The sequence below is a fragment of the Manis pentadactyla genome, chromosome 1 (genome assembly GCF_030020395.1).
Source record: "Manis pentadactyla isolate mManPen7 chromosome 1, mManPen7.hap1, whole genome shotgun sequence".
Taxonomy (NCBI): domain Eukaryota; kingdom Metazoa; phylum Chordata; class Mammalia; order Pholidota; family Manidae; genus Manis; species Manis pentadactyla.
The window spans coordinates 191,989,101-192,004,652 of record NC_080019.1 but is presented as its reverse complement, the minus strand read 5'-3'; the positions used below and the strand labels follow the sequence as shown (position 1 = coordinate 192,004,652).

The following is a 15,552-nucleotide window of genomic DNA, read 5'->3' as shown; positions in this document are numbered from 1 at the left end:
GTGACTAACATGATAAAGAAAACAAAGCCTAAACCATTATCTGAATATGGTGATTGAAGAATTGACTTCAAAGAACTTCAAAAATACAGATAGGCTAAAATCCCTGAAGTCTAGAATGCAACAAATGGTTTTAAATATATCTTTAAAATGGTGCTAATCATAGTCCTCACCTCCTGCAGTCAATGTCAGGGTCAAATGAGCTAAAACATGAAAGACTTAGAACTATACCTGGCATAGTGTGTATACTCGATACTCCTGTTAGCAGTAATGGTAGTAGCAATGGTGGTGGTGATGGTGATGGCGGTTCTGGCAGTGGTGGAGGAGATAGTTATGGTAGTGGTGGTGATGGTAGTGAGAGTGGCCACATGTAATGTGAGGAAGGCTGGGAAGTGTACCCAGGCTATGTTCCCAAGACAAGGAGAAGACAGGCTGGTGACCAGCTAGCTATCCCTGCCACAGCATCCATTTGAAATCTGGCCTGGCCTTTACCTACCTCTCCAGGCCTCAATTCCACCTCCCCACTCCAAGCTCTCTATGCTTTTCCCAAATTGGAGTAGCTGCTATTCTCCATTCTCCAAACTAGTATTTTCTTGCCTCTGTGTCTGCCCTCCTGAAATGTCCCTTCCCTATCTCCACATGCCAGTTCCATGGAGTGTTCTGTTGACTGAACACGACCTCACTCCTTTCCCATTCATCATCTGTCTTGCAAAGAACTTGGCACTTTAACCTTACCTTTGGGCATCAAAAGCCTGCTCCCTGAAGACAGATGGTCATGTCTTACCATTGAGCCTAACTGAAGAAGACTGCAAGGACTATTTGTGCCTAATTGCATCATTTGCTCTGTATCCCTACGGAATTGATACAATGCCTCATACACAACAGATACAGTGAATCAGTGCCAAGCCATGCCCTCAGGTGTCCCCCATCCATGGACTGACAACAGGCCTCCAGCTTCTACAATGAAACCTGCTGCATCTGCAGAAACTGAGAGACTTAACAACTGTTAGCAGGCATGGATATCCCCCCTAATTATGAACTCGTCAGGGCACAGTGACGAATGTTTTCTCTTACCTCAGAACCAAGGTAGAGGGAAATCACTTTCTCTCCTCCTACTTATTCACTCCTTTTTTCTCCTCCCTTCCTGGCTATCTTCCTTTCTTGATTCTTTTCGTCTTTCTTGCTATCCTTCCTCCAACCTCAGTCCTCTCCTGGACTTTATTTCTTTAAAATGTACAAGACAGATCTGGGTCGATAATCAGTATGAAGTACAAAATTACACAAACCTCTTTTTCCCTCTCTGGACTTCTGCGAGCCAGCAGAAAATTTTCCAGAACAGAAGGGGCAGCAGTGAGGAGAGTAACCCTGACCTCCTCCTGCCCACGTGCAGGAGCCCAAGGCCTCCTTGCTTACAGATATTGCTGCTCTATTCAGACAAGGTAGTTTGCATCCAACTTCAAACAAGCTTCCAACTGATGTTTTGCAGCCAGATGTAGATTACGTTAGAGCTGCTTGAATGCAGCTCTTTGAGTAGCCAAAAGAGAAATACATTTGCAACATCCCTCATTCAAAAGTCAATAACTGTACTTGGGGTACAAACATTAGTCAGGCTCTCCTAGCCAGCTTCTCTTCTTTGGCAGACGAACTTGTCAAATTTATTTCGACCACCTTGGAATATCTGCCTGGTCATTCCTGTTAATGGGTGTCATCCTGTTACTGGACTAGAAGGTAAGAATGTTGGCCATCTCATCAGCATCCACTGAGGTGTACTTGAACAAACTGTAGTGGGGAGAAGAAAGCTGACACTTCCCAGCATGGAGAGAACATTTCAGGGGCAAGGCAGCACCCAGTAGGCACTTTGCTCCAGCCAGGTCAGCCCCGCCCGAGGAGCAGGAAGGACTGGGAACAGGCCTGAGGACATGTAAGGTGGTAACTGTGTCCCATAAGAGTGAACAGCCAGGAGCCAGTGCAGTTAGAGGCCATGACACACAGGGTCTAAAGGCACAGGCTCAGACAACAGTCTGCCCGGATGGAAATGGTGGCACCACCATTTACAAATGAGCTTGGGAAATTATTCAAAGGATTCTGTGCCTCTGTTTACTTATCTGAAAGTTGCATAGTTCAGGGAATGTACCTCAGAGGTTTCTTGTAAGGATTAACATGATTAATCCATGCAAAGTCCTTAGCAGGGCATCTGGCACAGAGTGAATACTCCTTGAGTGTTACCAGTTTGGAGACAGGCCCAGTGCCACCACCTCCATTTCCTCCCTCCGGACAAATAAGGAGACTGTATTTCCCAGGCTCCCTTGCAATTAGGGCCATGCTAGTTCAGGCCAGTGGAATGTGGGTGGACTTGTGTGCCTAGGGCTGACAATGAAACAAACTATGTATACTAAGTCAAATAGTGGCCCCCCCCTAAAGATATATATAATTCCTACTCCCAAAACCTGTGAAGGTGAACTTATCTGGGAAAAGGGGTCTTTGAAGAGGCAATTAAGTCAAAGATCTCAAGATGAGATAATCTTGGGTTTAGGGTAGGCCCTAAATCAAATGACAGGTGTCCTTTTAAGAGGAGAGAAAGAGAAGACTCATGGATACGCAGAGAAGTCCAAGTGAAGATGGAGGCAGAGACTGGAGTTATGTGTCTATAAGCAAAAGAAGCTCAAGGACTCCCAGGAGCACAAGACTCTAGGATAGAGGCTTGGAACAGATTATCTCTCAGTGTTTCAGAAGGAACCAACCCTGCCAACACCTTGATTTTGTTTTAATTCAAATAAATAAATTGAAAACAAATAAATTTCTGTTTTAAGCTGTCCAGTTTGTAGACATTTTTACAGAAAATCCTAGGAAACTAATATACATTGTTATCACTCGAGCTCTTTCTTTCAGGAGCAAATGACTCAAAGATGGCAGAGTCACCCAAGAGATGGAACCTGAATCCCTGAGTCACCCCTGGGTGGAGAGCAACACAATGCTCATCAGACTTTATAGGATGAGAAACATGCTTCTTGTGCATTAAACCATTAAGATGAGGAGTGTTGGTTATAGCACCCAGTGCTGATTATCCTGAGGAATATAACTATCACTATTAGGGATCTAATGTAAGAATCTGGAGAACACTCTGAATGGCAGGAGCGGTGGAAAGAAGAGGGTGTAGGCAGCTCCACCTCCTCGTCCTCATGGGAATATCAAGCTCTGCATCTTCCTCACGGATATGGGTCCAAGGGAGAATGACCCACACAGGCCCTGCTAGTCCTACCTTTCCCTGAAAACATCCTGGAGTTACTGTTGACTCAGACTAAGTCAGACCACTTACTGCAAAACAGAGTTGTAAAGTGTATGGACCGCATGGAGAGACACTGACCTAGTTTCCTAGGAAGACCTCCAACTGGGATGAGTGTGGTCCCAGGCTAGAGGAAACCAAGGAGCATACCCAAGACTGATTCAACTCAGGTCAGACACCCATTTAAAGCAAGATAAAGATGAGATAACCTGAAAGGTAACTGGGCTTGTTAGAGTGGCCATTAAGAAAACTGTGAAATCAGCCTGAAGGCTTAGAAATTGTAGAAAAAGAGGAGAGATGGGACTCAGGACATTGTGAGAGGCCACAGCGCAATCGGTCTCACCCCAAATTGAACTGATTTAACTGAAATAGCTTTTCCTGGACCTAGAGCAGCAGAGGTGCCAGGAGACAGGCTTCTCTTGAGAGCTTGTGTCCATCAGAGAAGTACTGTCACAAGGCACTGCGGAGCCCCCTGGGAAGCAGTTCCCTCTCAGGCGGAGAGCCTTGAGGGAAATAAGACTGGACAACACAAGGAGTTGTTCTAGGGGATCAGGACCATTTTGAAAACATTCTGGAGGGTTAAGGGGGCCAAAGCTTCAACAAAGAACAAGCACATGGGCATCTGAAAGAAGCAGAGAGAAGGCAGTGGTAACGTCGCTGGGGGCAGTGGTGGGGCGGACATGTGACACCGTGCCTGTTTAACCTGAGCTGCAGAAGGCACCCAAGCATATCCCAGCGACCTGAACACCAAGCCAGAGCAAAGCAAGGAAGAGAGCAATGGCCCTGAAGCTACCTGAAATTCCTGCTCTGCTACCCTGAAAACACAGAAGGGAAGTCCCCACGCAATTCCCAAGGAAGCAGAAGGGAAGCTTTTGTGACCGAAATTCCTGTGATCCAGTAGGTGAGACTAGTCCAGAAACAGGTGGTCTTGTTATGGACATTGGAACCCTCAGTCTTGGTCTGTCTCTTCTCCTCCCTTCCACCTTTCCAGTTCTAGAAGCTTCTGGCCTCCCAGAGGCCCAAGGAGACCTCTCCACTTCTCAAGGATACTCCCAGTTTTCCATAAACATGGGAGCCCCTAGGCCTCATCTTGCACTGCTCTCCTGGGCTCTCATTTGCGTTCCCATACACTTGCATCTTATATCTCCCACTGGACTGAGCCTCACAGGGGAAGTAGGCGCTGGTCTCATTTCTTATCCACAGGACTTGGCCAGAGCCAGACACAAAGCAGATTGTCCATGCATCCTGCTCCGCCTTCCTTCACACATAAAGGCAAGATTTTCCTTCAAGGAAAGGAAGAAAAAAACTCTTGATGAATTAAGAACTAAGTCAATTCTTGTCTGTGTTCATCCTGAGGCTGATTTTTTAACAAAAGGAGATTGTGAAAAATATCGTGTAAACAAAACATATGGTCCATTTGGTCCAGAATTCTTGGAACCTAGACTTTCAGCTAAAAAATGCCCACACATCTCCCTTGCCATATGTCTTGGGCTGGGTTCCTCCAGAAGCAATCTTTGAGGCAAGGATCTAAGTGTAAGTGGTTTAGCTGGGAGGTTACCTGAGGGAGCATGGGAAGAGGACAATGACACAGGATGGAGCAAAGCCAGTAGAGAGTCACTGAGCAGGTCACTGGGTGCCTGTTCAGGACCTGCCCCACGAGGGAACTCTGGGAGGCAGGATGGAACAGCGTCAGACCAATCTTGTCTGAGGAGCCAAGGAGCTTGGGTAATCCTCCTCCAACCACACCATTTGGCCTTGGCTGGGGCCGCACTGAGCAGTGGGCAGTCCCAGCTGCCCCACATGCAGGCTGGGAAGAGCCCCTGAGTGTCCCAGAAGCTGGCAGGAGAAGGTCATCAGCATCAACTGGAGTGACCAGCATGGGGAGATGTGGCAGCCACAGAGGGCATCTGCTTCACCCTCACATCAATCACACATCCCCAGACCACTCACACGAAGAAATGTGGACAGATGCCAACCACCTGGGGAACTTGGGCCGTATCCATGCCCAGCTCCATAGTTCAGGCCACAAAGGTGGTCCAAGTGGCAGAGACTGTGTGCCATCCATCTATATCCATCCTCCCAGTGATCCCCATATCCTCTTCCTGGACCTGGAATGCAGACACCAAGGTAACCCATCTTAAACTAGGGAAGAAAGGGCAGAAATGAAAGACGGTGGAAGAATGAGATGTAGAAACACTGTTCAGACACCAGGAGCTGCGCTCTCAGCCCTGGAAGGCCTCCACCAGACTGTGACTGGTGAGACAGCCCCCGTATTGGAGCACTATTACTTGGGGGTGTTGGTTAAAGCAGCTGGGCTGATATCCTGACTGCCACACCTCCTCCCCTCCACTCTTCTGAGATTTGGACTAAAATAGCTATGGAGAAGACCACTATTTGTTTGCTTGTCATCTTACTTCCATTTCTATTCCTATGGAATTTCACTAAAAAGTTGTGCCACCTGGCCAGCAACGCAGGGAAGCACAGCCTCACATCTCTGATGGAAAATCAAAGAGATGCATCAGCCCTGTTTGTGGGTTAAGCTTCGTCAGCACACACCATCCCTGAAGGACTCAGGGCCGGCAGCCATGCACAAGCACTCCATTTCTCTGAGCCTTGCTTTACGTGTTTACAAAATGCAGGGGAAGATGAGATCCCTTGGCAGCCTGAAGCGCAGAACGCTGTTTGACTTATGAGCATAAAGGTCATAAGGGGTGGGAGAGGGAGAGAGAGGGTCCAGTACATGAGAGCTGGATTGAGAGGTGGCAGACCACCAGGGGGCTGCAGAATGCCAGCTGCTCTGCCAAGGCCACATGCCTCCCCTCACCATCACACACCCACCGACAGGCTCTCCAACTCATAAAGTGCCCCACATCCTGCTTATCATCTACACCAAGAAAATGACAGTGATGCACATCTTCCTGTTCTTGGAGCCTGGCTGCCATGGGAGCTGGCTGTGCTGGAGGAAGATCACCGACCCGACGGCACGCAGCCTGCATCGCTCCCTCCAGGCTCGCAGCTCGGCGGCAGCAAAGACATTCCGCAGCCCCGTGTTCATCGGCTTGGCTCAGTGCCCCGCTGCTGCAGAGGCTGCTGGATTGGTTGCAAACAAATCACACAGAAGAGCCTGAGCTATACCTGAAGCATAGGAAAATCTGTGGTGACAGCCCACGCTGGCCCAACTCCGAGGCAGGACATGTGGATGTGTGGAGCTCACCCACAGTGTCTGGTCTCGGAAGCAGTAGATGCCACGGTGCTGCCGGCTGGCTTCAGCCATCAACACACCCCTGTCTGAGGAGGGCCCTGGAGATGGGGTGTGTGATGAAGTGGTATGGCTTGATCCCCAGAGATGGGGCTGGTGACAGTGATCTGCAAGCCATCCCAATGGTCCCACCACCAGGCCAGGGTTTTGCACCCCAACAGATTTTTACTCTACCCCTCCGTGGTGTCTGCACCATCCTTACGGGGAGGGATAAATGGCGGTCTCCCACATCAAGGGAGTTTCCACTGGGGGGGTGAAAATGCTTGCCTAACCATAGGGCACAAGACCACACAGTGTGTGAAGGTGCCAGGGACATGGCACAGAAGATAGCCACTGTGTTAGTTCCCTCTTTCTGCCGCCACAAATCACGGCCACCCGGTAGCCTAAAACAACCCAGAATTCCCAGTCTGGAGGTCAGAAGTCTCAAGTGAGCTTTTCAGAGATGGAGGTGTCGGCAGGGCCGAGCTCCTTCTGGGGGCTCCAGGAGGATGTGTGTCCCTGTTTTTTCCAGTTTCGAGAGGACACCTGCCTTCTTTGGCTCACAGCCCTGCTTCCTTCTTCAAAGAGCCTCACTCCCAGCTCTGCTCCATCATCATATCTTTTCTGACACAATCCTCCTGCATTCCTCTTATAAGGGGTCCCATTGGGGCCCCCAGACAACCAGCATAACCCCATCCAAGATCCATCAGTTAATCACCTCTGCAAAGTCCCTTTGCCACATGAGGGAACCTAGTCACTGGCTCCTGGGATTAAAACAACACTGGGGCCATGATTCTATCTACCACCACCAGTCTCAGAATTCAGGGGCTTGAAGACCCCTAGGAACTTGAAAGATGAGGGAAGCATCATAGGGGTCACTGCAGACCTACACAGCACCCTATGGGGATAAGGAACACTGTTAGTTACAAGGTACATTGGTATTCAATGCCTTGTACTGGGTAAAATGGATGTCAAAGACTGCGGGTCTCAAATCAGACTAGAGGAGAAATTCCACCTCATTCCTCAGCTGCACCACCCTGAGTGCGTCCTTGTCCCCTCTGGACCTTAGCTTCCTCATCTGTAAGATGGGGATAAAGTATACACTTTATAAGACTGTTAAGATTAAATGGAATAATACACATAAAGAGCTGGCAGCTTGCTTCAGCCTGACATGCAGAAAGGAGCGCATTCCCTCCTGCCTGCCCTGGGAGCTTTACTGTGCCCACTTTACAGAGGAGGGTGCAGGGATTGAGGCCTGAGGCAGCCGTGGTGTTTGCACAGGGCAACACAGGCTCAGCAACTAAGCCCAGGTCAAAGCCTAGCTCTGCTGCCCTCCAGTCCGTGGCGGTCTGCTCCCCAAGGGAGGGCAGGTGGAGAGGAGGGGCCGCGTCCTAGACGGAAGAAATCACATGACAAAGCTATGATGTGCAGGGTCCTGGGCTTGCAGGGTTTGGGCACCTGGTGTACCTGAGGCCACCCCAGGCATGGAGGCTTGTTTGCTCTATTTTTTAGGAGGAGGTGGCCTGGAAAGGTACCTGTGCCATGGTGCCTGTCTGTCCTGCCCTCCATCGTATATCTATGCACTATGAATGGGGATGACAAGGAAATCCACAACACGTTGGCTTTCAAAGACCCTCTTCAGGAAGGAAAATGGAAAACTGAAACATACAGGCTGACTGAATTCAAGCCAAATCAGGGTCTTCCTTGGCTGTTTACTGAATGAGAGCCCAGCAGCATCTCTTTATGTCCCCTGCCCTAAATACAAGGGGAGAGACGCATTCCGAAGCGCCTACAGCAAACACGGGCACATGTGGGGTCTTCATTCTCATGCAAGTATTGGCTAAGCAACTAACTGGCCAGAAACTTGATGTCCCTAACCTCATGGAGCCGAGTGGAGAAGACTAGCATTAATCAAAAAATCAAGTAAGTACATGTGAAATTTAAGCGCTAATAAGTACTCTGAAGAGCAGGATCTTGTGGGGGCGGGGGGGCGGGAGGGGAGGAGTTGTGTCAGAAACAATAGTGTGTTCACCAAAGCCTGTATCTCTACCTCATGATGCACGGATGGACCACATTTCCAGCTTCCCTTGGAAATCAGTATGGTCACATGCCTGCCATCCAGTGATACACAGTCACTTTATATCACTTCATACAAGTGATGTTAAGTCACTTCTCGGTCTGGCCCGTTAGAAACCTTCCACATGGAGGATGGCCTTTGACTCAGAACACCTGTGTCATCAGACACTCTGTATTATACACTTCTGTTGGGTGCAGCCTCCAGGATTTGGGGGTTTATCTTTCACAGTAAGTAGTTTTATCTCACCTACTCCAGGAAGTAACATGTCAGCTCAGGACTAAAGAATGAGGGCAGTTAACACGAGTAAAGACAGGGGCACTCAAAGGAGCTGATGTGGGAGCATTCAAAGAACTGAAACACCCATAAAGGGAAAGGCGACGACCCCATGTAGACCATCACAGGCCACACCGAGGAAACTGGCTTCATCTTAAGAGCACAGTGAAGCCATTGAAGGATGTTAAGCTTGAGGGCAGGAAGCCATAGAAAAGATGACATTCTTAAAAGAGGAGTCTGGCTGCCACAGAGAAATGTACTAAAAAGAGGAAAGTGGATACAAAACGGAGAAATCAGAGAGATGCCCAGTGGAAAAGTATGGGTGCAGAATGTCATTAGCTCTCCTGAGGTCTTTGGACCAGTCGCTACTTCAAGTGGACCACAGGCTCTCCTATGTTGGGTGGGACACACTCAATGGGTGGCTTCCAAAGCACAGTGATTGGTTAAAGGAACGAGACCCCAGTGGCCTTGGCCTCAGGGTGATATTTCTGACATCAGTAAGGTTCACATGAAACACATCAGGGAAGCATGGACCCCTCCCAGTCTAGGTGAACACTGAGTGACTCCGAAGGAGTTTCCATGCATCTCACAAGTCAAAATCTCAGCCTGGCTTTGGACAAGACAACCACCTAACTGGAACTCTTCGGTTCATTTCCATATGGGCTAGGGATGATCTGTCACTGTCACTTGAGACTGAAACAATCCCTAAGCCTCCCTCAAAACACGAGGATGGAATATAAGGATGACAAGACAAGAAAAAAGAAAGGCACTGAAGACAGTGGAAAGAAGAGACAAAATTATTGTTATTTACAGATGATAGGACTGTTACCTGGGAACCCTAAAGAATTTATTGAGAAATGATCAGATATTCTATAGTTCAGCAAAATGAGTAGTTACAGAATTAAATATCCTGATAGAGGTAGTCATAAGTAACAGAAAACCAACTCGAGTGCTTTGAGGAAAGAGTCTACTTAGGACAACAAAAACCATGTCATACTTAGAAATAGAACAGAAAGACCTATATGAAGAAAACTATACAAGTTTACTGAAAGTCATGAAATGCTATAAAGACAATCACATAAAGATGTCAATCCTTCCCCCCTGTGTCTCAGTTTATTTATAAATTTAATGTAATTTTGCCTGCCCATGGAGTTCTATTCATTTCTCCGATGTCTTAGATGTTCTATTCTTAGGTGTCTGTGAGACCTGAATAATTCTCTTTTTTTAGCTCATGTGAGTGGGTTTTCGCTCATTGCCACCAAATAACTAACTCAGCCTAGGCTACCCTCCATCTCTCGTGGGCTGTATATCATGGGTCTCAAATCCTCTCATGCATCTTCTTGCATCTCTCTCCAAATGGGTTTTTGCAGCTTTTTACAAAAAAAAGTTTGTTTTGCTCTTTTTCAAAAAGCTTTTCTGCACCTTTATCCTGACACAACACCAGCTTTGGCCCCAACTCAACTTCTCCTTCCCGTTAACAGGCTCAGTTCCTCTGATCATTAGCTCATATTCACAAAAGAAGGATTCTGACTGATTGATCCCACCTCTTGGGTCACAACCAACCACTTGCCCAGCTGGCTGAGCCAAGAGAAGCAGAGGCCCACAGAACTCTGGGTTGGATTGAGGCCCTAAAGAGGGTGTTGGTGATGGAGGCAATGACTGATCCTTTACCATATAGTCTTACAAGTATTAATGGCTTCCATTTATCAGGCACCTACATTGAGCCAGGCACTCAAGTATTTTATCTCATTTCAAATTCTTAACATTTTCCCATTCACCTTGCCAATTAGATTTTTATCACTACCTTCATGGTAAGGAAACTGGCTGTTCAAGGTAGGCAACTTCTCTGCAATTACTTGGCCAACTCTAAGTCCAGTTGAATTACGTGGCCAACTCTAAGTCAAAAATGAATCCAGTTCCTGGACTCCAGTGTTGGGGTCCTGCCTCCAGCCCTACCCAAGTTTGTGTTGCACAGCCATGACTCCCAGGCTGGGATGTGCTAATTAACTATGCCTCTGGGTCTACAAAACTGGACACCTCCTTCTCCTGGGTCCTGCCCAGATACTCCACCAGCCAACCACCTGCCCCCGTTTACCTACTACCATCATCTTTCTGATATCTGCTGGGTGTGGCAATTTGTCAGAAGATTTGAGTGATTCTCCAAGCCTGGCTGAGCTGCTGTCCCTCTGTTCCACCACAGCACAAATCTCTCCATTTTGCCATCTCCTTATCTAGGCCTCTTCCCCACCAGCCTGCCGGCACATTGACAAGGGATGGCCACAGCACCAAGTACATACACATAGTAGAAGTTCAAGAAATATGCATGAAACAAAACTGAATTAGAAATGCTGCAGCTTGCTGACCCTGGCAGCCCGCTCGGACATACCCTGGGGAGTTCCCTCCTCTCTGAGATGAGCACTGCAGCCCACAGGAACCCAAGGGCCCTCCAAGCCTGGTGCCATGAGCCACTTCGGCCTCTGGCCCTATGAGGCCATGGACTCCACACACCTAATTCCAATGCAGAAGGGGTGCGCTCAGAGTCTTCCCTTTGCTTTTAGTTGGAGTTTTACACTTTGATGAATTTACCTGGGAAATGAAAACTTAAATTGATCCCCATGGCTCAAAGTAAGTCAGATGCACATTTGTCCTGTAATTTCTGTAATTTGGATGAGGGAGTGTGTCGAGACAGTTGAAGAACCATTCCCAACATCCCAGCCCTCAGCCCTCTCACCAACTTCTGCACCAAGAGGCCAGCATTGCTGCAGGGGTGCTTCCTGTCCCTTCCCACTGGAGAACAAATACCCCAGGATTTCCTGCTTTGCATGAAGTCTCCTGCGGGGAAGGCATCCTCACTATAAAACCAGGTTTGCTTCCAGAAGGATCAGAGTCAAAGGGGACCACACTGGCCATCAGGGCCAGACATACCAGTAAGGGGCCTGCTTCCTTGTTGCGAAATGCTCGGGGGAGGAGGGGACAGTAGGGTTGCTAAAGGACAGGGTATAGATGGGTCGTCTGAATTGTGTATGCAGTTGGTTTGTTCCCAACTTTCTTTACCTCGGTCCCATGGGGGCCTCCAAAGACCATATCACAATCTGTCTGATCTCTGCTGTTCAGGAAGCTCCCCATGGAGTGTCCCCCAGCCAGCCATCCTGTCGTCAGAGGAGCCCTCAGGCCGTCGGGAGCCCCAGGATCTCTGGCTGGTTGCTGGTGCCCAAACGGTCTTAGTGCTTCTCTAACTGGAAACCCTTTGGGGGAACCCTAAGGTGTCCCCCGCCCTGTCCCTGACTACCCCAGAGAACTGTCCAGCAGAAGGGGTCTCCCTACACTAGGCAATAAACACTTTCGGGTGGATTTTTTGAGGGCTAATTCTCCCAAGCATGCCAGTCCCTCTAGGCCGGTACCGCTGGACCGCAAACAGGGCCCAGGACGGGTGCCTGGCCCCGCTTCGGTCTTCCCCCACCGCCGGGGCTCCCACCGTGCTGCGCAGCTGCACTGCAGGCTCCGTGTGAGAGCGCGCACACACGCACTGCGCCGCCGCTCTCCGCCGGTCCCCGCTGCACCCTGACCCTGGTTAAGGAGCTGACAAAGGAGCCGATGCCCAACGCGGCGAATTGCGCTGTCACGGATTCTCTGGGGATGCTGACGATGCCACATTCGGTCACCACCTGACAAAACTCAAACAGCTGCCAGATTCAGGGGCTGGGAGGTTTCCTGCCACTCGGGGCCCCACAGCAGGCATACACCCAACCCCCTAGGTCTTGACTCCACGGAGCTGCCGCCTCCAGTGACAGATCTGTCCCGCTGCCTGCAGAGCCCTTTGGGGGTGTGCCAAACAATATACCTGCGAGGGTTGCAGGTAAAGAAGTGTGGGAGGCAGAGGAGCCAGACACTTTCTCCAAACTGCAGGTAAATAAGCCTAATGGGTAGCAAGTCACAGTGCGAGGAGTCAGGACTCTGCCCAGACTCCTCCCCCCGAGAGCCCCACGGATGCAGAGAACTGCAGGTAAGCAGCAGATCTGCCCTCGACGGTGGGCACGTCCCCTCTGAGCTCCGAAAGGCGCCTGCTGTGTAAACCTGGGTGACACGTGCCAAACGCGCTCCCCTGCCTTGTTCTCCTGGATGAATCATAATTCCCCAGTGAAACTTCTGAATCTTTGCCCACCGTCTTCCAATACCGGTACTATTCAAAGAAAAGGTATTACCATCGCAAGTGGGCAGTTAATGCTCTCCAAATGGGACAGGCTTGGCTGAAACAGAACATCTTCTCAGCAGGCATCTTGCTTCCGCTCTAACTCACAAAGGAGGAAGATGGAGACCTAAAAGACTTGGAGTCATCTTAACCGTGACAGCTGTTAAATTAATACAAATGGAGAGACACACTCTAATCACGCATCTTAACTCTATTTTATTACAACATCAAGTGAGGAAGGAATGAAACTGGGGATAGACATAGAGATTAAGCCAGTCACAGTTGCACTGTCTACACCTTCCTGTAAGGGAGTAAATATCGTGGGTCTCTGTACATGCATTGTAGGACTGCTGTGCATGTGTGTATCGTGTGCAGATGATGTTTCTCTAGGTGTTATTCTCTTAATTTCTTGATAGATGATAGCTGGAGTGGGTGTCTTCTGGCAGACTAGGAAGGGCTCTCCCGCTAGGACTGGGATCCAGCCTTTTTTTTCTGGAATTTTCTGAACTGGGACTGAATGGCCACCGCCGCACGTTCTGTCTCTGGCGCATCCATGTCAATGTCAAATTCTTCTTGAACTTTCTTCTGCCCGTCTGTACCAAGAAATACACAAACATGACACAGTCACTGAGCTGAGAGCAGGAAGGCAGACAGCCACCCGTCCACCAGGCCGCCCACCACCACCATCCTCAGCACAAGACCTCATCGACAATTAACTTCCAGTGGAGCCTGTCCAGACGCTCCTCAGAGCTTAGGAGCTGTTTCCTGGCTGCCCCAACTCCACAACTGTGAGAGACGGCGAAACTCAAGAACAGGCTCAACATCTCAGAGATTTTCTCTACATGATTTTCCGTTTCTCAGGCCGTATTTCTTGTGTTAACAGTACTGTGCTGTTCCTTTGTCCTGATACCTCCTGTAGATACAGCTTAAATGGGGCTACAGATAGGGACCCAATGGGGGCTGATGTGACAGCTCTGAGTTGTATCAGTCATTGAGTTTCTGTGTACACTTCTGTTGCCAATGAGATTTGCTTATTGAATTAGGACTTCTGCGTTTATCATTGTCATTAACGGACACCCCATTTGACATTCACAGACTGAACTTTCACAAGTCTTCCATTTTGCTCCCTGGGGTAGGCTTAGCAATTTGTTTGCTAAACCAGAAAGATTTAACTAAGTCAACTGTAATGATAGCTAAAAATAGGATTAAGCCAAAGCAAAGTCAAAATTTGTGCTGATTTTCCCTTTGTGCTGTGAACCTTACTGAGCAATGGCCAGCTTCTAGCCAAATACTGAACATGAATAAATAAATGACATCCTGTAGTCACAGAAGGATAGAAGCTTCAAAACGCCTTCAGTCCAGCGAGTGCTAATCACCAGAATCACCAAAGGCATCATTCTTTTGAAATTCAGGCACAGATCCCCACTCTACTCTCAGGGCTGTTTCTTTGCACTGCTGCACAAGGCAAGGGTCCTAAGAGAAAGGCCAAGTTAGATAGATAATATCCTGGGGGGAGGGCCAGATAGCCTTGCTTTTTTTAAAGGTTCTCAGATGATTCTAAGATGCAGCCAGCATTGAGATCCAGCTACTTGGTATACATATGAAGCAAAAAATTAGGCCCTGGAGTTAGCTTCAGGGAAACAGGACCCACCTCCTGGCACTTGGGCTGAGAGCGTCACTGCTACCTGGGCTTCACCCGGAGCCCGGCAGGGGAGGTGCGTGCCCAGCCTGGGAGGGGGGAGTCGGGGCATTAGAGGCAGGAGAGAAAGCCCCAGCCTGGGAGCAGGGACAGGGTTCCATTCCTGACTTTGTCACCAGGCAGCCTGAGTTCATCATTTAACCTAAACATGGTCCATTCATTCCCTTCTTTGGTGACTTTGGCTAATAACAATCAGGCAGCGCCCACAGCCAGGAGGGCGGAGAGCACTGGGGTTCTTTTACTTGCAGGTGAGGCAGCTTGTTCTCTCCTGCCTGCCCTGTTCTCTCTCTCTCCCTCTGTCACTTTCCCTCTCTCCATCCCTCCCTCCCTCTCTCTCTCTCTCTCTCTGTCCCTCTTCCTCTCTCTCCCTCTCATGCTTTCTGTCTCTCAGATACACAGCTACACAGATGACAGATAGATACGGATTGGTGAGAACATATGCACACACATATATGACCTGGCCCATATTTCAGGTGCCCCTCACTGTGTGACATTCCCTCTGCAGACCCTGGGGCAGGCTCCTCTCAGTCCTAGAGACAAGCAGTTTCCTCACAGAGCCTCCAACACACCTCCGTCTGGGAGGAGAGGATAAGGACGCTGACTTTGGAAGCCTTAGCAGACTGGTCAGTCCATGACCGAAATCAGGAGAATTGTTCTCCTCTACCCCAGAGTTGCTGTCAATGCCCATAAAGGCAGGGACAGTGAGCACCAATGTCCTGGCACTGTGTTTCTAAGCCATGAGCCCCGGTGACAGGAAGAACGAGTGGGATTTTCTCTTCCTGCATCAGGGAGCTGC

The 15,552-nt window shown here is 49.1% G+C and overlaps 1 protein-coding gene across 2 annotated transcripts in view; it reads right to left on the bottom strand.

Annotated features, from left to right (window-relative positions):
* Positions 1-13,253: 13,253 nt before the first annotated feature.
* PCP4 (Purkinje cell protein 4) overlaps positions 13,254-15,552 on the bottom strand; it is a 55,858-nt gene continuing 53,559 nt past the window's right edge. For both annotated transcript variants that reach the window (XM_036899338.2, XM_036899337.2), the window contains exon 3: positions 13,254-13,650. In XM_036899338.2, the coding sequence (XP_036755233.1) occupies positions 13,523-13,650 (128 nt within the window). In that variant the 3' untranslated portion in view covers positions 13,254-13,522. The remainder of the gene's footprint in view (positions 13,651-15,552) is intronic.